Source organism: Lissotriton helveticus, chromosome 5_1 (genome assembly GCF_964261635.1).
Source record: "Lissotriton helveticus chromosome 5_1, aLisHel1.1, whole genome shotgun sequence".
NCBI lineage: Eukaryota > Metazoa > Chordata > Amphibia > Caudata > Salamandridae > Lissotriton > Lissotriton helveticus.
In genome coordinates this window covers 1,289,103,627-1,289,128,907 of record NC_136065.1, presented here as the reverse complement: position 1 = coordinate 1,289,128,907, position 25,281 = coordinate 1,289,103,627, and the positions used below count along the sequence as shown (strand labels likewise).

Here is a 25,281-nt window from a genome sequence, read left to right as displayed (position 1 = left end):
TATGTTATTAACTACTGAATGAGGATGTGCACTATCTGCGTGTAGTACCGCGTTACATGAGGTTTTCTTCCTATAAAGGCTGCTTTGCACCACCCCTTCCTTGACACAAAATGGATGTCAAGAAAATGAATCGTTTCCTTGTCATGTGTCATGGTCAATCTGACATTGTATTCATTATTGTTTGTGGAATGATGGAATTGAAATGTGGAATTGATGTAGGGATTCAACTGGGCCAGACCAAAGTACCATGATGTCGTCGATGTACCTCCCCCAGAACACAATGTGTTCGGTCCAGAGGGAGGCACGTTTGTTCCATGCATGCATTTTTTCGAAATGGCCCATGAACAGGCAGGCATAGGAAGGCGCTGCCTTTGAACCCATGGCCATGCCGCGGGTCTGGTGATACCAAGCGGAATCATGTAAAAAGTAATTTTTACTCAAAATTATATTGGTCATATCCAATATCATGTTATTAAAATCATGATTTTAATCACGGCCATGGGTTCAAAGGCAGCACCTTCCTATGCCTGCCTGTTCATGGGCCATTTGGAAAACATGCATGCATGGAACAAACGTGCCTCCCCCTGGACCGAACACATTGTGTTCTGGGGGAGGTACATCGACGACATCATCGTACTTTGGTCTGGCCCAGTTGAATCCCTACATCAATTCCACATGTATCTAAACAATAATGAATACAATGTCAGATTGACCATGACACATGACAAGGAAACGATTAATTTTCTTGACATCAATTTTTTTGTCAAGGAAGGGGTGGTGCAAAGCAGCCTTTATAGGAAGGAAACCTCATGTAACGCGGTACTACACGCAGATAGTGCACATCCTCATTCAGTAGTTAATAACATACCCTACGGTGAGATGGTTAGACTGCGCAGGAACTGCAGTGATGAGAACTCCTATGTTCAAAATATGAACATTGCTAAAACCAGGTTCCTTAGAAGGGGGTACAACCAAAAAGTGGTAGATGCCGCAATTCAAAAAGCAATAAAATTACGGAGAGAAGACACATTATCAACTAAACGACATGATACTACCATAAAAAAGGATCGGAGTATCACTTTCGTTACCCAATATAATTCTAATAGCAATAACATTCATAATGTTCTTAGAAAACATTGGGATATCTTAACAAAGTCTCCCGGCTTACGAGAGTTGGTACCAGCAAGACCACTCATCTCCTATAAAAAGGGAAGATCGCTAAGAGATGACCTATGCCAGAGCTATGTAACCACCCCAAGAGGGTCATGGTTTCCATCAAAACCCTCAGGCTTTTTTACATGTGGTTCATGCATTGTCTGTGACTCAGGTTTGAATAAGATTACTAATTTTTCATACAATACACCCAAGAATTATAAGATTAACAACTTCATAAACTGTAATACCACGCATGTGGTATATATATTGGGATGTAATTGTAATATCATCTATGTAGGGAGCACAGTACGCCCTTTAAAACTGCGAATTCAGGAACACCGAAGGGCTATCATTGGCAAAGACAAACGCTATCCAATGAGTTCACATTATAATGAACAACATCTAGGGGATACCACTTTTTGGTTTCATGGAATAGACCATGTGCCACAGGACAAGAGAGGGGGTGACCGAGAATTAGCCCTCCGACAGAGAGAAGCAAAGTGGATTTGCCGCTTACGGGCCACACAGAGGGGGCATAACACTGACAAAGAGCTCCATTACTTCCTTGAATGAGATCTGAATGCCACTCATTTGGTCACATCCCCGATTTCTTAGTACATTTGCAACCTATGAATAGATAATGAGAAAGAATTAGGGCTCATGGTTGATATATATTGCCCCTTTTTTTAATAAATGTCAGGCATTCATATATTCAACACTCAATTGTTTATATTGTGTTTGAGTTTATGATTAGTTGACAAAAAATGATTGCTCCTACTTTTCAGTTATTAGTATTTACATGTACTGCTCAAAAGGATTTTTGCTTATGTTGTTTCTTATTGTTTTGTTGTTTGTCTTGATTATTGGTATCATTGGTATCTGTATGCACTGTTCAATACTATCCTTTTTTTATTACTAAAAAATTTTTTAGTTTATTTTTGCTTTACACAATATTTGTTTTTACAATCATCAACTATATCAATTAGATGTTGAGCCAGGGGAGACGATATATTTATCTCTTGTTATAGAATTAGATACCTCTCTTGCGCCGGCGCCCTTCACAAATATGGCCGCGGTTATCTCGCCACAACATTATAAGATATTGGGTGTCAAGCTATAATGGAAATATGGGAATATCGCAATTTTTAAATCTTTTGAAAGGGACCATTTGATCGAATGGGTCATCCTTTGCATTATAATCAGTGACACGACCGATACTTAAATATACTTGATAGGAATTATAGTAATCTGATGATAATATATTTCACTTTTGAGTAACAACTAACTAAAAAGATATCGTCACCAAATGTGACATTTTAAAAAGAATTTCTTTTCGAGTTTATGATAACGTTCTTTGATGGGTATTTACAACTCACCTTCGCATCAGGCACTGGATACTTATTTATCACTCAAACATGGCCGACTCTTTAGTTCACTTTCATATCGATACTTTCGGTTGGAGGTGGGACATGTGACCTGGGATAGAGTCTGCCTGCTATGGTTTTTAAAAATGGCGGATGACCGGCAATTCTCTCTTCGATCAATCCGTGTGGAGGAGCAGAAGACTGTGGAGACCTTATCAGAGGTACGTTATTTCACTAGAAATGGCTTCAACGCTGCTGCTTGTGATGTTACTACATCACTATAAAGTTTGGGTCATTTATATATTGTAGGCTCCATTCTTCGAGTTTATCACGACGCCGCTGATGGATGCTGGCTGATAATTCACCCAGACCATCCCTTTAACAACACCGAATTTCGTTTTCAAACCGGACTGTTCATTAATGGTAAACTTATATTTCAACCTTCACTATTGATACATTGGTCGGAACAAGAGATTTCTTTGTTATTGCCAATTTGCCATTTTTAATTTTGGATTACATATCTATGTCAGGTATTATTGCTTGCCTAACTCTGGGCAAGGAGGACGGATAACATCAATTGGAATGTCATTTAGTATTTGTAACTCTAATCTATGCTAAGTTCCGCATCATGAATTAGTGCCACTTATTACGAAGAGGAGACTGCCGATTTAGATCCATGAAAGTATTTAGGGAACTCTACTAATACGATGTACCATCTAATTATGATAAACGATGCCATAATATTTATGCATACATAGGCGGGCGGAACACTTGTGAACAAACATAGTAAAATGGAGTACCGAAATGGAGAGGCCACAAGTTTAAATATAGTATGGGACCCCGACAAGGCAGCCCTTTTAGTGACACCGGTCGCAATTTTCGTTGAAGTCTGATGATATCTTGACGGCATCGTTATGACCTTGCACTAATGGATTTATGATTAGTGAGACTTTTTCTTTTCTTTTCTTTCATACTTTATCCTTAGGAAAACGAAGGTCAATATTATTGACAAAATATAATTCTAGTACTCATATCGATGGTGTGACTGCACCCTGGGCCATCATATTCGGATGATCCTTTTCAATGGTGAGCATACCGTCAAAACTTTATATCCTGGCATTCCTGGGTAATAACTAGGATAATAACATATTCTTATAAGTTGTCTTACCACCTTTTGTGGAAATACTAACATCTTGAAGTTTTGATCGTTACTGATGATGATCTATTCGTACGCTTTTTTCTATCTAACTTTGGGTACGGGTAAACATTATATGTTATGTGATTGAATAAAATCTTTCAAAATCCGGGTGCCTTTGTTTTCCCCACTTTGGCACGTGTTGGTGGAATCACTTCATGCACTATTGTAAGATTCAACACTGTTCTCAAATGTGACATGTTTTTATAGATATAAAAGCAAGATACTAGTGAGGGTGTACTTGCTTTTTAGAATATAGTAATAAAAGTGCCGCTGTGCACAAACAAAAATTGTTTCTTAGATCCATAGGCCTTTGTCTATTGATGCATCTTTTCTATGACTTTTAACTTTTGTATGTGTTGTAAAATGTCACTATGTTGAATTTAAAAATAAGGCAAAAGAATACTTATGTATTTTAAACAATCTTTTTGCAGCCCTGATGAAATTCCCAAGGCAGTAATAGGGAATGAAACGCGTTGGCTGTGCCTGCATATCTCTAAAGAGAAAATAAAGAATCTATTAAAGAAAAAAACAGAGGATTTCTGAAAATCTTTGAACCTTTTTGGCATCCCTGACTTCATTGTGTGCACCTCTTAAATTTCTTGCATAAACTTTGTTGATAACGGACATCCCTGGCAGTGGATGGTGAGAGTTGTTGCACCGGACAAATTTGAGAAACAGAACAAGTTGATGTGCTGAACCCTGGTCTACTGCTTCGTGCCTTTGGTTTTGTATGAATAATTGGATTTGAATATGTTTCAAGTCTGAAAGATGTGATTGTGAAATAAACATTACTTATGTCTGTGGAAAAGCTAGTGGACTTCCCAGTTTCTCAGTCTGATCACTCCTGTTCTCCCTCCACACTGCTTTCATCCACAGTCTTTCGCTGCTAGCAACTGGCGCCCTATTTTTTCTGCCTAAAGGGAATTTACTAATACTTTATATTGGTTGTCTTGTGTAAAATAAAAACGAATATTATATCTTAAAAAATTACAGTATAATAATGTAAAGAGGTTACAGTGTGTTAAAAATCTCACATTTCAAAATAAGATGCCGTGTTATAAAATTGTACGGTGACTAACCATCTCTTTCTGTGAAGAAAAGAAAATAGGATGCCTGGTACCTCACTGGTAGAACACTCTGTTGTAATTTCATATGGTCCTGGTGTTCTTTAAGCTCTCCAAAGCTAGATATAAACGTCTCAGCAAATTCTCTCAACAACCTGTAGAACTTTCCGTCAACTAAAGAAGGCATGAATGAGATAAAGCTTTTTGCATAATACCTTAACCTACCTCCTTTGTATGTCATTTGTTTTTTCTCCGCAATGTACTCATCCACGTGAGTCCATGCCTTAAAACTGATGGACACATCTCTCCATGTTCTTCCTGTTATTCTGGTAAGCTCTAGTTTTTATCTCAACAGCGAGCATTTCTACATCACTCCACTCCATTTTTCTTGACTAAGTTGTTACTGAGAACCTAATTCAGTAATGAAATACCATATATTGTTCCCACTAATAATTTCACACATGTTCTTATGTTGAAGCATGATTTAGTGCCAGGTCAGTGGCATTTTCAAATTCACAACATGTCACAAGTATCAGCAATGCAGTCACAAACACACTCCTAAAGTGCACACGTACCTTCTGAAATCTGGAGTAAAACATGTGATGCTCGCATACAACTTGAATCAGCTACATTGTGTTCTGTAAATAGGATACAGCTACTACAAACATATTGGGTTCTGCAACTTTGCCCTCAGATTTTGACAAAAATCGTTTGGCCGTGTGCCCTAACGTTGGACCTAATAATAGAACAGGATCTAGAGGACTGTCTGTGGGCACTAAATGATGTATAAAGTGAAATACCAAGTCTTCTACTTCAACGTGATTTAGCTTATCCAGCTAAGAATGTGAATGGCAGTCTCTGATTGCTAGAAAGGTGCACCAAGGAAGAAGGTTTGTAGTGTTATATAGTGCAGACTGAAAGTACATACTATTATTTAAGTACAGAGACGTTTATCCAAATCGCCATGCTGGTGCATTTCTGACAAAATTAATCAACCACTGTTTAGTTACAAATATTTCTAAATGCATGTGTAATGTCCATGTGAATATTAAATCACGTCCATTATTTTATGTCTCATGCCATTGTGCTGCCCACAAATATGTGTACATCTCCCATGCATTTTGAGTACCTGTAGTACTCTTCTTCAGAAGGTAGACTTAGTGTTTATGAGCAGCTACTCTCTAAGGCATAACAAAACATATGTGTATGTATAAAACACCTTACTATTAGAATGATTCATTAGAAGTCCATGTCTGTTGGACCTGATGCTTGTCAGGTAGCATTTCCCTAAACCTTTAGCTTTTTCCTCTCACCTTTTTCTGGTTCTCATGTGGAGCCCTAAGGCTTTGTGCCCTTTTCCACTGTACTGCAGGACATTACATCTGTGGTTCAAAGGAATACTATTTGGACCTTCCCCTAACTTCAAAGGCCCACTGGGGTATAATTGCCCAGTGCCACCCCACCAAGAGGAGAGATCCGTTTGTGGGGGTGCAGGACCGGAGCAACCTGATCTGCATGGTGCACACTGTGAAAGTACTCTTTTGTGCACATGGACGATAACTCCCAATGGAAAGGACCGCGTGCCTTCCTGAATAGTCGCTGACCTGGGCCGATGATCTGCTTTTCTGTGGTATCCTGAAGTGGGCTCCCAAGGACCGGTTGACTGGTCTCCTGTTCTTTGGGGGCCTCAGGGATATCAAAGTTCTCCTACGAGGGGCCCACACCATCTAATGGTGACATCCGAAGAGTATTGCCCTCTAAGTGGCCAAATCGCCTGTTGGAAGCTGAACATCGCATTGTGAGCTTGAAACTATAGAATCATGCCTGGAGACCAGATTTCCTAGTATGGAGCTCAAGAAGTTGCCCGCATCAAGGGTGAAGTGTTCCTGTACTGCAGGAACTTCAGCACGCATAAGCGTCATGTTGTCATGTTGGTGGTGAGTGCATTAACCGGTTGCGGGATCCAAAGTGGCCCAGTTCATTGACTGTGCCACATTTCTCTCATGCCTCATCCTGACTGCATGCGCATCGGGTGCGGTGTCCGATTCACAGGTTGCATCCCTTCGGAGGTAGGGGACGCAGCCATTGCAGAGTCTCCTTCTACCTCGTGAGGCATTACTGAACTTGCGCCTGTGTGTGTAATCAGAATTGTCTGGTGTAACCGACATCAAGGTGTGCCGGACACAGTGCCTCATTTCTAGTGAGATGTGGAATTGCAACTCTACTTCCTGTTACCTAATGTGGCTAATGTGAATTATCTCTTCGTGCACCAGACCCTGTGCCCCGATTGCCAGGTCACAACAAGGATCAATGAGTACCAGATGGGTGCCTCCTCAAGCCAAGATGCCCCCCTGTGTCCCCATTCACTGCTTGTTCCCTTACTGGCCCCATCATGGTGGACCAACTGCCCTCTCCCCAAATGGCCCTTCCGAAGACTTTGTGGCACCAGGTAGGAGTGAGAGGAATTGACTAGGCCAGAGGGATGCTTCCGAGAAGGCTCAGGAGCAGGTCAAGACACTTCTCAGAACTGGGCTGGTGCCAGAAGACCATGGTGGACCCCTGTTTGTAAAAAATTGTTGCTCTTGGCCGGTTTCTGCTTCACAACTTGTTGGTTAACTTATTGAGTGGCACCAAGACTCACTTTGTTAATGTCTAACTCTTGTTTATGCCTACTATCTATCCCCACCTGCCATCCGGGGACCAAGACGAGGTGTGACTTCTGCAATGATTGGCCTTGTGTACGAAGAGAGCGGCTGGTGAACTTCCATCTGGAGTGTTTGGGACAGTGGGGGTGAATTGGAGGGTGGGGGAAGACTTGGAGCCATGGGGTGAGCAGAGTGCTACCTATTCACTTGTTTGGTATCAGTGGCACTGCATTAGGGCATCGGGTCAGGCCAGTACCTGTCACCTTGTGTAGCAATGCAAAGTGAGTGTGAATACATGGCAGTGAGAGTCTGGGAGCCGCCTGTGCTTCATGACACTGGTCACCAGTGTTGGTTTACATGTTGTTCTCGTGTCAAAAGCACTTTACCTCTCAACAGTGGGTTTACACGTGTTGCCTCGTCCTGCGGTGCTGCTAAAAGTATTATAATTCTTTGCATATACAAATTACTGATATTGTTGTAGCCCAGGGAGCACCCTATAGCTGGGTGAAATTGCATTATTACGTTTGTGATTATGCAGTGCTGACAACGTTCGCACTGCATAAGGATGCTGTGTGAGGATTAGAATAGGACTTTTCCCATGTGTGCATATTATCATATGATCTGATCAACAAGAATTGGGCCTAGTTCTGCTAGTAATATTGCAAAGAGTGTTTTATGCCCCGGATTCCATGATATTCATGTTGTATTAATCTGTGTGTATAAACGACATTTCTCAACGTCAAGTGTGATGGTTCTCTTTTGTGTTATATAGAATATTTACTTTGTGCGCTTGCTGTGCTTTTGCTTTACACATTGCTTCTGAAGGATGCCTGACTGATCAGTGCCAAGCTACCCAAGGGTGAGAATGAGGTGAATAGTGTATGTGATCACCTGCCCTTGACGGGAGCTGGGCTTTCTGTTTGGCTGTGGCATCCCTTCCGCCAACCAGACAGTGCTGGTTCCAACAACGACCATTTGCCTATCTGCAGCTGGTAGGTCAAGAGTACTGTGGCATTTCCAAGTTTATAAAGAGAATGCCAAAAACCTAGTAGACCTCACGTTTGGATCGAGTCTTTTCACCATTGTATATGATGTTGTTCAGCGAACGTTTGCCTATTGTTCATCTAGAAAAAGCACACTATTTATTGTCATTGCTTAAGTAACATTCTTTTTTCATTCAACATTGTGGATATTAAAGAAATGTTAATCTTGATATAGCCAGCTAAGAAAATGCATGCATGTACAAAAAGATAAACTACCAGTGTGCACCGCTAATCTAAATAGGTATGTATACCAAATATGGCATAACATGAGGGAATGATAACAAAACACAGCTATAGCCCGCTAGGTCATTGATACCCTTGAGCTGTTCATGGTCTAGTGTTTTGATTCAAAATAGTCTTTTTTGTAGTAAAAAAAATCTTTAACGAGATAGCAACAAAATGAAGATCAACCCGAAAACTCTGTGTTTCAACACCACCGCAATATTCTGGTCTCTAGTCTCAACGGAGGAACCATAGTATGTCTCTAAGTAGAACATTCGAAAATATATATTTTAATTGAATATCAGATTTACTCACTTTTTTTTTAGCCGTCGGTCCTTCTCTGCCTGAGTGCCCAGTTTCCCAAGACCTACGGTTTCATGAATGGTCAATTCTGCGTCCGTGATAAAGGCTGCAAAAGAGTTAGATACAGTTAATGAAAATTGGAAAGATAGCAAAACACTTTTAATAAATAAGAGGTATGCAGCAAAGCAAACACACTTTTGGCACGCAAATGCTCGGGATCATGTCTGCACTTCAGGTAAAAAGCCAAAGGCTGCAAGAAGAAAATTTACCTTTTTCATATTCATATCTTCTGTACCAAGTATTTTCTTGATAAAAACATTCTAAGGCAAATATACAACAATACTCCGTAGTCTCTTTGCGTCTCAAAATAAGGCAGTTACAGCTGTGTTTCGACCTGTGCTGTGCCTTTTATTGGCAGATGGCTTATATCCTATTGATGTTTTATCCCTGCAACTTTGAACTGCTTTCCTCTGTAAATCCTATCCGTAGGGTTAGAGCCTGTAGTGCATTTTGGATTATGACAGACGTATGTGCTCCTCCAATTTTTTAAACCATATCATACAAGAAGGGGGTCTTAACGTTTGTGTGCATGGTGAAAACGAAACACATCTCTCTAAGTGAGTGAAGACATTTTGCTTAAAACTTGCAACAGTGTTGAGACTGTTAGAGACTAACTGTTTTTTAAAAGTATCTGTTACGTCAGAAAATAATCGTCTGATTAGCAAACTAAATTGTAAACGTTAAATATCTGAAGTACAGAAAATATAGTCTTTTCACATGTAAATTGACAATGCTAATTCTCAGAATCAGGGTTAGCAAAGTGCACGTGCACAAAACGCATTTGCAAACACACAATTATACCATTATACTGAAACTTCCACATTAGCACATTCAGAGCTTTAAAGGTGGCTTTGAGGGCATTTCTGGGTTACAAGCACAATCGCAGGTAATAGGTGGAGTAATCAGTGATGTTTGTTCACATTTGAATGTGGTTCTACATAAAGGCAATACGGAGAAGAGACAAAGCTGCATGCACCTTAGGAATCTTTTAAACGTTCAGACACAGTTCTGATAGGCCTTATTGTTCCTCGTGTCATTGAAAAGGACTAATAGCACGAGTCCAATAATCAGGAAAGCATTAAGCGAAACAAAGGTTTCAAACAAGGCACTGCAACTCTCTAACGCTGCAAGGGATTTATCAGTTTCTATGAGTGCATTGTTAAAGGTCCAGGAATGTGACCACGTCTGCGCAGAATTGCTACGCCCACTAGGCACCCTCACCAAAATGGAAGATCTTCCTTTAGTGTGATTCCAGTGGTTACAGCGGTATTCATTTACTATTCATTAGCTATTAAAATATAGTATTCATTTAGTAAGCATGAAGACTAAGTAGTATGCCCACGAGCCGATATATGCAAATGAGGGAATACTAGTTCTACTCAACTACCCTTCAAATACATAATGAACACTTCAATTGATTGCTAAAAGAAGACTAGTAGTGTTCTAAAAGAATAGTATTTGAAGCTTAGTAGTATTCTGTTAGGGTTTATTTGCAGCTCTTGTGCTATTTCAAGAGCAAAATGAAGGCTAGTCTCATTGATTGTGACCACCGTTTGAAGACTAGTGGTATTTTTTGTGAGCACTATCTGAATACTAACTGAATACTAACGGCAATGATTGTGTGGGGGGGTTCGCGTGGGGGGTTCGCGTGGGGTGCGGACAGGGAGGGGGGTTCGCGCGGACAGGGAGGGGGGTTCGCGCGGACAGGGAGGGGGGTTCGCGCGGACAGGGAGGGGGGGTTCGTGCGGACAGGGGGGGGGGGTTCGTGCGGACAGGGGGGGGGTTCGTGCGGACAGGGGGGGGGGTTTCGTGCGGACAGGGGGGGGTTCGCGCGGACAGAGGGGGGTTCGCGCGGACAGAGGGGGGGTTCGCACGGACAGGGGGGGGTTCGCACGGACAGGGGGGGGTTCGCACGGACAGGGGGGGTTCGCGCGGACAGGGGGGGTTCGCGCGGACAGGGGGGGGGTTCGCGCGGACAGGGGGGGGGGGTTCGCGCGGACAGGGGGGGGGGTTCGCGCGGACAGGGGGGGGGGTTCGCGCGGACAGGGGGGGGGGGTTCGCGCGGACAGGGGGGGGTTCGCGCGGACAGGGGGGGGGGTTCGCGCGGACAGGGGGGGGTTTGCGCGGACAGGGGGGGTTTCACGCGGACAGGGGGGGGTTTCACGCGGACAGGAGGGGGTTCGTGCGGACAGGGGGGTTCGCGCCGACAGAGGGGGGGGTTCGCGCCGACAGAGGGGTGGGTTCGCGCCGACAGAGGGGGGGGTTCGGGCGGACAGGGGGGGATCGCACGGATGGGGGGGTTCGCACGGACAGGGGGGTTCGCGTGGGGTTCGGACAGGGGGGGGTTCGCGCGGACAGGGGGGGGTTCGCGCGGACAGGGGGGGGTTCGCGCGGACAGGGGGGGTTCGCGCGGACAGGGGGGGGTTCGCGCGGACAGGGGGGGGTTCGCGCGGACAGGGGGGGGGTTCGCGCGGACAGGGGGGGGGGGGTCGCGCGGACAGGGGGGGGGGTCGCGTGGACAGGGGGGGGGGTCGCGCGGACAGGGGGGGGGGGTCGCGCGGACAGGGGGGGGTCGCGCGGACAGGGGGGGGGTTCGCGCGGACAGGGGGGGGTTCGCGCGGACGGGGGGGGGTTCGCGCGGACGGGGGGGTTCGCGCGGACGGGGGGGGGTTCGCGCGGACGGGGGGGGGTTCGCGCGGACGGGGGGGGGTTCGCGCGGACAGGGGGGTTCGCGCGGACAGGGGGGTTCGCGCGGACAGGGGGGTTCGCGCGGACAGGGGGGTTCGCGCGGACAGGGGGGTTCGCGCGGACAGGGGGGGTTCGCGCGGACAGGGGGGGTTCGCGCGAACAGGGGGGGTTCGCGCGAACAGGGGGGGTTCGCGCGGACAGGGGGGGTTCGCGCGGACAGGGGGGGTTCGCGCGGACAGGGGGGGTTCGCGCGGACAGGGGGGGTTCGCGCGGACAGGGGGGGTTCGCGCGGACAGGGGGGGTTCGCGCGGACAGGGGGGGTTCGCGCGGACAGCGGGGGTTCGCGCGGACAGCGGGGGTTCGCGCGGACAGCGGGGGTTCGCGCGGACAGCGGGGGTTCGCGCGGACAGCGGGGGTTCGCGCGGACAGCGGGGGTTCGCGCGGACGGGGGGGGTTCACGCGGACGGGGGGGGTTCACGCGGACGGGGGGGTTCACGCGGACGGGGGGGTTCACGCGGACGGGGGGGTTCACGCGGACGGGGGGGTTCGCGCGGACGGGGGGGGGTTCGCGCGGACGGGGGGGGTTTGCGCGGACGGGGGGGTTTGCGCGGACGGGGGGGGTTTGCGCGGACGGGGGGGGTTTGCGCGGACGGGGGGGTTTGCGCGGACGGGGGGGTTTGCGCGGACGGGGGGGTTCGCGCGGACGGGGGGAGTTCGCACGGACGGGGGGGAGTTCGCGCGGACGGGGGGGAGTTCGCGCAGACGGGGGGGGGGAGTTCGCGCAGACGGGGGGAGTTCGCGCGGACGGGCGGGGAGTTCGCGCGGACGGGCGGGGAGTTCGCGCGGACGGGCGGGGAGTTCGCGCGGACGGGCGGGGAGTTCGCGCGGACGGGGGGGGGGGGAGTTCGCGCGGGGGGGGGAGTTCACGCGGACGGGGGGGGGAGTTCGCGCGGACGGGGGGGGGGAGTTCGCGCGGACGGGGGGAGTTCGCGCGGACGGGGGGGAGTTCGCGCGGATGGGGGAGTTCGCGCGGATGGGGGGGTTCGCGCAGACAGGGGGGGTTCACCCCTGCCCACACCTCCCTGCCCGCACGAACCCCCCCTGCCAGCGTCAGGCAGGGGGGGTTTGCGTCAGGCAGGGCGGGGGTCCGCATCAGGAGGGGGGGTCCGCGTCAGGCAGGGGGGGTCTGCGACAGGCAGGGGGGGTCCGTGTCAGGTAGGGGGGGTCCGTGTCAGGTAGGGGGGGTCCGCGTCAGGCAGGGGGGGCGTCAGGCAGGGGGGGCGTCAGGCAGGGGGGGTGTCAGGCAGGGGGGGTGTCCAGGCAGCGGGGGGAGTCAGGCAGTGGGGGAGTCAGGCAGCGGGGGAGTCAGGCAGCAAGGGGGGTCAGGCAGCGGGGGGTCGGCTTAATGCGCCTTTTGGTAAGCTTTCCGAAGGTGCCCTGAGGTCACAGAGGCCGTTTGTAAACACAGAAGATGGCCGCAGGAGCTTACGTAGTGAATACCGGTTTAATACGTATTCACTATGTATGCTCCTGCAGTCATCTTCTGTATTTACTGCCGGCCGTGTAAACTGCAAGGCAAGGTCCTCGGGCTGTCAATGAAGGCCTGCCGGGCCGCTGGTGGCCCACGGGCCGTACTATGAGTACCACAGGTGTAAAGAGTAGATAAATAGGGTGGCAAGCACATGTGCAGGATAGAGAAGATGCCTGATGTGGACAACAATGTGCATGGTAGAGATCGGCTTTGATGAGTGGAGATAGCGGATAATAGGTTAGAAAGTGGAATTGGTTAGAAAGTGGAATTACACAGAATATAGGCAAGGGAGTAGCCAGAAAATTAAAATACCCCCCACTTTGAACCAAAACTCTTATGACACCAAGCAACTGAAGCTTGGTGTCATAAGAGATCGGGACCATCCCAGAAAGGCTTGCTTTTCTCTTGCATCCAAGCATCTATCCAAGCATCTATCCATTCATCTATTCAGTCCTCTATTCATTCATCTATTCATTCTTCCATCCACTTGCTGATAATCATTTCACCTTACATTCTGTCTTCCATCCAATATTCAGTCCTTCACCATTCCGTCCGTCCATCCATATACCCGTCTACATGCAAACCTATTCATCCATCTTCAAACCTATCCACAAAACATATCCATCCTTTCACTAAGTCATCTATCATTTCACTTGTCCATCCCCACTTTCTTCCATCGATCCTTTCATTCATTCTTCCATCCTTTTCTCATCTATTCATCCGTTTACTCCATCCATCCTCCCTTTCACTCATTCATTGACTGATCCACCCTTTCACTCAGCGATCCATCCTTTCACTCATCCATCCACCCTTTTACCCATCTATCCTCTCATCTATCCATATACCCTTTCACTCATCCTTTCATTCACTCATCCACCCATCCTTTCACTCAATTATGCATCCATTCAGCCTCTCACTCTTCAAGTGTCTACCATTTGATACAGCCAGCCATCTACCCTTCCTTTCACGTATCCATGCATACATCCATCCACCCTGTAATTTAGCCCATCCATTCACTCAGTCCTTCCATTTACTCTTTCCTCATCCATCCACCCTTCCTCTCATCTATCCATCCATCCTTTTACTCATCCATCCATTTTTCCTTTACTCATCCATCCTTACCTCCATTCTTTCACACATTCATCCATGCATCTATCCATCCACCTTTTCACTCACATCCATCCATCATCCATGTACCTTTTCACTCATCCATCCATCTCCCCTTTCACTCATCCATCAATCCACCATTTCCTTCAGCCACCCGTCCCTTCACTCACCCTTCGATACATTGATCCACTCATCCATTTACACTTTTACTCATCCATTCTTTCGCCTGAACCCTAAATGAGCCGAACTTTCACAAGTGACTCATTCATCCATGCATCTATCCATTAACCAGTTGAGCTTGCAACTTGAGTTGCATCTTACAGTACAAAATGGTATACAATGGGGAAAAGGTCACTGTCTGTAGCTGGGGATTCCTGTTCATGAAGTCAACCGAGAAAGATAACAAAAAAGCATTTGCAATGCAATAGGTCTCGCATTTATGCAATTTTGAGCTATTCACATTACAAATAACAATGCCTTTTATTTTTGTTTTTGTTTTTAAAACATAAATAAAAGGCATTATCATTTACAATGCCAACAGTTTAAACTTGCGTAAACGTGAGACCTATTGCATTGCAAATGCTTGTTCTTTTTAGTTACCAATTCAAGTTGAATCGATAATTAAAAAGAAAAAAATGCATGAGAACCCTCTATTTTTTTTAAAGCGGATGCAGAGGATCAAAATTGGGGTTACTAGCAACACCTGGAGAAGTGGCAGAAGCAACACAGAGTCAAGGAGCAGAAGCAACAGAGTGGGATTTTAAAGTGGATTGACCGTAAGCAATGTGGGGTGAAAACAACATATGGGGGGCACAGGAGGGGAAGATCAAACAGGCGAAAGACAGCAATGTGGAGCCGACAGAGAGAGCAATGGATTTGGGAGACAAACAGTGCATGTAGGAGGGGAGCAAGAGAAGCACACGAGGGAGACTCAATAAAGAGAGAAGTGTTTTAAAAAGAAAAAATTGAAACAATGATGAAAAGTGCATATGGGCAGGTAGACGAAAAGTAAAAGAACCCTGCAAGAAGCACAGGCTGAGGGCAAGTAGGACATTTGCTTGTACTACCGGCAGTATTGGAAGCCATCTAGCTGGTGGGTGTCAGAGTCGAGTGTGGCGGCTGCATTGCATGAAGCGCTCTGCAGTGAAAGCGGGGGTGTTGAGGCAGCAATGCAGGCTTGCATGTCCATGTCTCCGCCGGGTCAAGGAGCCACTCCGGTGCGGGGGAAGTCCTCCCGCGATCCCTGCCAGCGTCTGCAGCGGTCCGTCGGGCTCCCGTCTCGTCCCCCTACGCCATTTTGCGACGAGCCCGGGACTCCAGCAACTCAGCCTCGGGGGCGTCCAGACCTCACTACCTGCGCTACGCCCTGTGTTCAAAGGCCCCCGCGCCCCTGTCATGCGGCAGCCGTTGACCGGTGAAGCCCCTGCGTGCGTCTCCCGCAGACGGCGGCCGGACGCTCCCTTGTGATAACGCAGCTTTTCAGCGCATGGCGTCTCACACGTTGCTACAGGCAGAGCGACCTTGCAAGCGCCATATTTGAAAATTTGCGGAGCGCCGCGCAAACACTAGGCGGCTGGCAGTTTCAGCTACAAACTTCCGGGACCGGCTACGTGGAAGCAGGATGTGACATCACCGTGCCGCCCCCAAGCCCCGCCTCAAGCACACATGCCGGGATTCAAGTGATACATTGTGTCAGTGTGAGTCACGGTCCTTGCGAGCAGCCTTAATTAAATCAACTGCAAGCCTGCGAGAGCAGTGGGGGCACAGCGCGCTGCCACTAACATAGCTGCAGGTTTCAGACTGCTATGTGTGACATTCTCATAATTTTGGTCTAATTATGAGTGACCTTTCAAGGAATAGCAATTTTTCTTTCTGTTTGTATCTCTTCCTTGTGTGACTTTACATCTTGTACATTTGAAATTTTTTCTGTTTGTTTCTTTTGTGTAACGCATATAATCTTAAATCCTTAAGTTTTGCAACTGGTTCTTATGTAAAGCGCTCTGACACCTTCGTGTAAAGTTCACGCTATATAAAATCGCATTAAATAAAATAAAATACAAATTTAAAAAAAATATGAGTGACACTTGTGTGAGAAATCAAGCAACAAAGACCAGGGACATATATTAAATGAATCACTGACAGAATATCGACTCTAAAAATATCGACCTACAGAAACATCGACGCTGGAATATCGAAGGTAAGTATATCGACATCCTATCTACAACAAGGTAAGTACAAAAATATCGAAACTAAAATATCAATGTTAAAAATATCGTAGTTAAAAATATCGTTTTTTTGCAGTTAAAAATAAAGTGTAAAATAAAGTAAATAATACAAATAAATAACATAGTTTAAAATATTTAATAATGTTTAAAATTAATAAATGATAAATATATAATAATAAAACATTAAACATATACATAAAATATATAATATATATACTTACTTAATAATAACTTAATAATTATTTTAATTACTTATAAATTATTTATAAATACTATAAATTACAAATACATCTACACACATAAAATAATAACATAAATAAAAAGTATATAATTATTTAATAAAGTAAAAAAATGTAATATACCTTCAAAATATTCAAAATTAATTAAATACTACATTATCTAAAATAATACAAAACATATTAATAAATAAAACTACTATTTAAAGTTAAAAAAAACTACAGTATTAAAAACATTGGATAGCGTAAAACGTAAAATTACTATTCCCAGTCCAGAAAATGCAAAATTAGGGAAAACATTGTATAGCATAGAGATACAAATTACTATTACCACTCCAGAGAGTGAAACAGTAAAGAAAACATTGGATAGCATAGGGGTAAAAATTACTATTCCAACTCCAGAGAGTGAAACAGTAGAGAAAGCGCTGGATAGCGTAGAGGTAAAAATTACTATTCCAACTCCAGTGAGTGCAACAGTAGGGAAAGCGCTAGATAGCGTAGGGTTAAAAAATACTATTCCAACTCCAGATAGTGAAACAGTAGGGAAAGCGCTGGATAGCGTTGGGGTAAAAATTACTATTCCAACTCCAGAGAGTGCAACTGTAGGGAAAGCGTTGGATAGCGTAGGGGTAAGAATTACTATTCCAACTCCAGAGAGTGAAACAGTAGGGAAAGCGTTGGATAGCGGGCGGGTAAAAATTACTATTCCCACTCCAGAGTGTGCAACAGTATCGAAAGCCTTGGATAGCTTAGGGGTACAAATTACTATTCCAACTCCAGAGAGTGCAACAGTAGGGAAAGAATTTGGATAGCGTAGGGGTAAAAATTACTATTCCCACTCCAGAGAGTGTACCAGTAGGGAAAGCGTTGGATAGCGTAAGGGTAAAAAGTACTATTCCAACTCCAGAGAGTGCAACAGTAGGGAAAGCGTTGGATAGCGTAAGGGTAAAAATTACTATTCCAACTCCAGAGAGTCAAACAGTAGGGAAAGCGCTGGATAGCGTAAGGGTAAATATTACTATTCCAACTCCAGAGAGTCAAACAGTAGGGAAAGCGCTGGATAGCGTAGGGGTAAAAAGTACTATTCCAACTCCAGAGAGTGCAACAGTAGGGAAAGCGTTGGATAGCGTAAGGGTACAAATTACTATTCCAACTCCAGAGAGTGCAACAGTAGGGAAAGAATTTGGATAGCGTAGGGGTAAAAATTACTATTCCCACTCCAGAGAGTTTACCAGTAGGGAAAGCGCTGGATAGCGTAAGGATAAAAATTACTATTCCAACTCCAGAGAGTCAAACAGTAGGGAAAGCGCTGGATAGCGTAAGGGTAAATATTACTATTCCAACTCCAGAGAGTCAAACAGTAGGGAAAGCGCTGGATAGCGTAGGGGTAAAAAGTACTATTCCCACTACAAAGAGTGCAACAGTAGGGAAGGCGTTGGATAGCTTAGGGGTACAAACTACTATTCCAACTCCAAAGAGTGCAACAGTAGGGAAAGCGTTGGATAGCGTAGGGGTAAAAATTACTATTCCCACTCCAGAGAGTGCAACAGTAGGGAAGGCGTTGGATAGCGTAGGTGTAAAAATTACTATTCTAACTCCAGAGAGTGCAACAGTAGGGAAAGCGTTGGATAGCGTAGGGGTAAAAATTAGTATTCCCACTCCAGAGACTACAACAGTAACTAAAGAATTTGATACCATAAAAATTAAATATACCATACTTCGAAATAATTTTTATGTTTAAAATTATTAATATTTTATTTTTTAAATAACTAAACATCATTTAAAAATACGCATTAATATATAAAAAATAGATTTGAATAAATAATTAACAATACATTAACAATAAATATCAATTAATAAATAATAGTTACAAAATAATAAATATTAAGCAATATAATACTGGGAAAAAAACTTATTATTAATAATTGATTACCAATTAAAACACATTAAACAATAAAATTATTTGTATACCAAAAAAGACTTTTTATAACACATTATTTACCAATTATTTACAATGAATTCCCAATAAAATATTTTTAATTACCAATTAAATTAATTAATTACCAATTACAAAAATTAATTACAAATTAAATACATTAATCACCAATTACAAACATTAACTACCAATTACAAACATTAATTACTAATTAAATAAATTATTTACAAATATTAATTACCAATTAAACAATTAATTAACAATTAAAATTATTAATTGTCAATTAACAATTAATTAAAAATACATAAATTATCAATAACAATAAATAAAAATAATTCATTAATTAATTACAATTAAAATACTTCCCACCCATTTCCCATATAAACCCACTACCCGCTACAGAACTTAAACACAAAAATTTATTAAAATTAATTTATATTTCCCAAAAATTAATAATTAATTTAAAATTATTAAATTACTTCCCACCCTATTCCCCTATAGACCCACAACCCGCTCCAGTACTAAAACATACAATTGACTTAAAAATAACATTATAAATATATAAATATAGTTCACATATAACTTAAAACAAAATACTTAACAAACATATTAAATACATACTAAAATACATAACAATAGTACAAATATCGATATTAGTGACATCGAAATTACTAACATCGGTATATTTGATATCGATATTACTAACTTCGATATTACTTACATCGATATTAATAAAATCGATATTACTTACATTAGTGTCGATATTCTGTCCAACGATATTCTTGACATCGATATTCTTTACCCTCGATATTTCTGACTCGATATTTGTGTAGGTCGATATTTACAACTCGATATTTTGACTGTGTACCATATTAAATTACACCCATTTGAGCAAGGAGATCTATATCTTACCCCAAGAATACATTGTCCTACATTGAATCTGGAAACCTCAGTGTTATTTATAGCGTGGTCGGTCTTTCCACTTATCAGTATTGTGTGATCCTTGTTCAATCACCTGATCTTGTACTCCGTTACCAACAAAATAGGATTCCTTGAAAACATGTGCCTGTCCGTATTAGATGCTGTGTAAACAAGCATTGAAAATGCAATATGTCTCGCCCTCATTTAAGTTAAAGCAATTCTGTTTGTAATTAGGTGGCTTTTTAGCTTTGCTTTTATTAGTGTCTTTCAAACGTTCATGTGCATAACATGCATATGTATGCATATATGTATGCATGCATTTATATTTGTATTTATATAGATATGCAGATTATATATATGTTTATATATGTATGTATATACATACACATACATATATAAATGCATAGAGAGTAGAGAGTAGTAGAGTAGTAGAGAGTGAGTAATAGAGAGTGAGTAGTAGAGAGAAGTAAAGAGTAGTAGAGGGTTAGTAGAGTGAGTAGAGAGTGAGTAGAGAGTGAGTAGAGAGTGAGTAGAGGTAGTAGAGAGTAGTAGAGAGTAGCAGAGAATGAGTAACAGAGAGTAGTAGAGTGAGAAGTAGAGAGTACTAGAGAGAGTAGAAGAGTGAGCAGTAGAGAGTAGTAGAGTAGTAGAGAGCGAGTAGTAAAGAGTGAGTAGAGTGAGTAGTAATGTAGAGAGTGAGTAGTAGAGAGTGAGTAGTAGAGAGTCGAGAGTAGTAGAGAGTGAGTAGTAGAGAATGAGTAGAGAGTAGAGTAGTAGAGAGTGAGTAGTAGAGAAGTTGACGGAAGACAGATGGGGGAGAGGAGGCAGGGAGAAGGCTCCGCTGAGGGCGCTTGCAGTATGAAGCACAGGACGGTTGTCCACAGCTCTGTAAAGAGTCTAGTATAATAAATAAGGCATCAAAATAGTATAATAAATAAGGCACCATTAATCTACCATTCAGCATGCAGCTTGAATAGAATGTTAATAGTAGTCTGGATAAAGTCCAGTAGTATTCAACTTGTTTGTATTCACTAAATGTTCTGCATTGTAAATGAAGACTATGCGATTACAAATAAGTATGTGCTTAGTATTCTGTTAGTATTCAAGAAGTACCACTCAAAAATCAGTAGTCTTCATGCACTAGCCTTCCCAAAAAGAATACTACTGAATACTAAAATTGGCATAAATTAGTCTTCGAATGCTATAAAAAGACAGGTTAACCACTAAATGTAGTATTCCACTTCGGTAAGGCCAGTGGCCTTAAACCTTGCAATGCCTCCCCTTACGTACATTAATTTCATTATGGCTCCCGTGGTTTGTGTAGTTGTATTGGGCACGTCATTCAGGAGGGTATCCTAGCATCTGGAAAAGGGTGTTCTGTGCTACCTGGGGCCGGGGCGAGGGCCGGACTGGCCGGGGCGGGGCGGGCACCATGCATTTCCCTGGTGGGCTGCCAGGGTGGGGGCCGGTTTTGGACCCCTGGGAGGCCGTTTTTGTTACAGGGGGCCGTTTTGCAGCATAGCTGCAATATTGGCCCACTGTAACAAAAGCTGCAGCGATGAGACAGGAATGATGCTTACAACTAGCACCCCCACCCCACCCCGGGGATTAGCCGAGCTGTTTGCCAGGCCCGGCTTCGGTTCCCAGTCCGCCATGCCTGGGGCCCACTGAAAGAGCCAGATTTCAGGATTTTTGGGGGAATTCTATAACTGAGCTTGCAGCTCCAATGTGCAAGAGAAGTGCAGGACGAAGAGGAGTGAAAGAGGAGTGCAAGTCAAGGTAACTCCAGATTTGAGGAGCCAGATACAAGAATGTGCGGCCACTGGCTCTGGCTTGGTGATGCAGGGAACATGGGCGTGCATTAGGCTGGCAGAGCGAAGTATTCTGGTTGGGGTTAGAAGCTGATTAATCTGTTCAGGAACGTGGGTCCTTAGTTGTGCAGTGCTTTGTGTATACCTGTCAGTAGTTTCAAATGGGGATCCAATGGAGGTCTTTTTGGTATCAGAATATGTGGGTGGGGTGTGCGAGGTTGAGCGTGAGTCTGGCCACTGGGTTCTGGATAACCTGGTGTCTCCTATTGAGTTGTGCGAAGATTCCGGCCTGAAGTGTATTACCGTAGTCCAGCTTGCTGGTAGTGCTTGGGTGATGGTTTGACAGATGCTGAGTGGAAGCCATCTGAAAGTTTTCCAGAGGAGTTTGGGAGCATGGAAGCATGATGTATACTAAATGTTGAGTACTGCAAGCAAGCTGAAGAATTTCAAAGTGGCTCAAGGGTAAATATTCTAGCAATCAAATTACTATTGTCCTTCAATTCACCACAGACTATATATGTACTGTAAAACAAAGCAACAAACGACCATTTCATTGGATATCACTTGATTGGTGGTGAATTTAAAGAATAGTCCAAAAACAATGTTCCGTATTACTTTTTCATATAATATATAATGAATGTGGAATCAAAAATACATTGTAAACAGAAGAGCCAAAATGAACGAAAAACATTTAAGAGGCTTGGATTGTTGCTACCACACTTGCAATGGTAAACCGAGAACAGATGCCAAAATACCAGAACTGGCTGAAGGGGCTGTACGAAACATGGGGGCACGTGGCAACTATGAACATGTTAAACATTTCGAAAAATGCTGTCATATTCAATTATTCAGTTTAAAAGCCAATTCAAATACATGAATGCCAACATGCTGTTGGCAGATATTTCACCCTACAAAAGTCCAGTGAATAGTAGCATCACTGGGGGCTGGGGAAGGGTCAGGTGGGACCAGTAGCCTATTCGTAACTGTCGTACCCACCCATCCCACTTGTTCAACACCACTGGACAGCAGCCACAGCTGATAAAAGACAATGTCATCTCAGCCAGGGAACTGTAATGTTATTCCTGTTTTCATCTCTGACATTACATATCTTGGATTCCACAGCTATTCGAATAGTTGTATGGGTGTGTGAGTGGTTCTATGGGTGCGGGAGAAGGTGTCAGAGTAGCTGTGTGAGTGGTTGTATGGATGTGTGAGTAGGATTATGGGTCTGTAAGTGGGTGCATAAGTGGTTGTATGGGTGCATAAGTGGTTGTATGGGTGCATGAGTGGTTGTATGGGTGTGTAAGTGGGTGTGTGAGTGGTTGTATGTGTATATGAGTTGTGTGGGTGTGTGAGTGGTTGTACAGGTGAATGCGGAGTTGTGTGGGTGTGTGAGTGGTTCTGTGAATTATGTAATTTGAGATGTCATAAATGATGTCAATAAACATGTCATGAGTGATAATATATGTGAGGTCATAGGCAGTGCACTGTGGGAATGTAGGTTATAGTTAGCTTAGGCAACTATAACTGCTGAATTTTACTGTTTTTCTTACAAGTGAAGCTTTTGTTTTTTTCAGTAAATTTCTACTTTTTTTAAAATGCTATTTCCTAACTATAATGTCCCTGTAACCTTTGTTTTTTAGTGAAATTCGAAGGTTTAATTTTTTTAAATTTCCTAACAGTAACCTTTGAGAGTGGATGTGTGAGTGGTCGCATAGGTCAGTGAGTGGGTGCATGAGTAGCTGAGTGGATGTATGGCTGGTTTTGTTAGTGGCTGCATGGGTCTGTGAGAGTGTGTGTGAGTGGCTGTATTGATCTGTGAGTGGGTGTGTGAGTGGCTATATGGGTGTGTAAGTAGGTTTGTGAGTAGTCTTCTGGGTGTGTGAGTGGCTATATGGGTGTGTGAGTAGTCTTCTGGGTGTGTGAGTGGATGTTTGGGTCTGTGAGGGGGCGTGTGAGTGGTTATTTGTGTGTGTGAGTTTGTGTGTGAGTGGCTGTATGGGCCTGTTAGTGCATGTATTAATGGTTTTGTGGGTGTGTGATTGTGTGTGTGTGAGTGGCTGCATGGGTGTGTGACTGTCTGTGAGTGTATGTGGCAGTGGCTGAATGGGTATCTTAGAGTCAGGGTGGATGTGTCAGTAGCTGTGGGAGCAACTGGGCCAGAACAGAATCTCACCTGCCCCTTTATCTAACAAAAATCAACAGTTTTGCACAAAATGTCTACCAAACTGGAATACTACACAGAGGGAAATCTCCACCAAACAAGGGTACTTCTTCCTAACCATATGAAGTAAGTGCTTGTTTGTTTGGTGGAGATGTCCTCAAAATTCCTCTGTATCGAGAACATGTCACTAAAATCATCAGGAAACACACTCAGAGGCCTTTTGGTAAGCTGTCCATCAATGTGGGAAAAGGAAGGATGACCTTTGCATACTAATAAGGAAAACGGGGTGAGGCCAAATGGGCGGACCTTGCAGATGAGTTTGAGCATTGCATACTTAGGGCAAATAAAAGGGAGCACCATGGAATCTGCTGTCAAGACAAGAAAGGAGCCACTCGTCACAGTCACTGCAGATCAGATTGGGCTCGAATAGATCAACAATGCATTCACCTGAATTAAGGATTCAGATTGTTTTTCAACGTTTCTCAAGACAAGAGGAAACACACTTGCTTTGCCAAGCCCAAGAAGTTAGGGTAATTTGCTCTTTACAGGAGTGGAGCTTCAACGGTGGCACTTGCTGTGTTTATATTTGTAAGTGCTTCCCATGAACGTTAAATTTCTGTGAAATAAGCAACAGGACCATAACAGAACCTCATTTTGTCCAATAAGTGTCCACAGTTTTGCCGAAAATGTCTACCCAACTGGAGCACTTTCTACTGATTAATTAGTAAGTGCTACCTCGTTGGGTAAATGTTATTCTACACTACAACTGTGCTGTTTTCGTGCTCCCGCCCACTTGGAGTGTTAGTAACAGTTTGTTCTCCCTTGATGAGAGCGGGCAAAGTCCCGCCAAGCAAAAGCAAACTGCTATCTCCCAAGTGTGGGCACCTCCGGAGATAGCGAGCCAGGGAGGGTCATGGTCCCCAGTACCATTAGTGGCTCCAGCAGGGGGTCACATGGCCTCCCTCCTTTAGTTTACAAAGGGCCATCCCTAGGGAGGTGGTGGTCCCCGGGGCCGAAAACAGCCCAGGTGTGGGGCTGCACTGCCCCCCCCGTTACTAATTTTATGCTCCAAGGAGGTGGCGGTCACAGGAGCAATTTGAAACACTGGAGGGAGGTCCCCAGGGCCTTTAAAGCCACAAAGCACACGCACACAGCATCGCTGAGTCTTCCTTAACCTTCGGGTGCACGATCACTGGGCACTCCACACACACAGGTCTCAGGCTGCACGAAGATCACACGCACAGCATCGCTGAGACTCACTTTAACTGCAGTGCACACGATAACAATCCTCAAAAAGGTCTCCCAGTGCACACCCATCCGCGCACAGTGTCTATGAGACTCACTTGGATTCCGGTGCACATGATAACAAGGCAAATCCTCACGAAGGTCTCAGGATGCACAACGCATACGCACACAGCGTCGATGAGAAACACTTGGATTCCAGTGCACACAATCACTGGACAATCCTCACAAAGGGGTTCAGGCTGCACAAAGCACACGCACATCGTGTCGCTGATCCTTGCTTGGACTCCAGGTGCCGATGATCACAGTGCATGCCTTAAAAGGGTCTCAGCTGCACCAGGCATGCACTCACAGCGTTGCTGAGAC

At 44.3% G+C, this 25,281-nt stretch overlaps 1 protein-coding gene across 1 annotated transcript in view; it reads right to left on the bottom strand.

Moving 5' to 3' along the window:
• The window catches only part of PPFIA4 (PPFI scaffold protein A4), a 1,997,086-nt gene that overhangs the window by 763,335 nt on the left and 1,208,470 nt on the right, over positions 1 to 25,281 (bottom strand). The window contains exon 24 of the mRNA XM_078644121.1: positions 9,007 to 9,100. Coding sequence (XP_078500247.1) covers positions 9,007 to 9,100 — 94 coding nt within the window. The remainder of the gene's footprint in view (positions 1 to 9,006; positions 9,101 to 25,281) is intronic.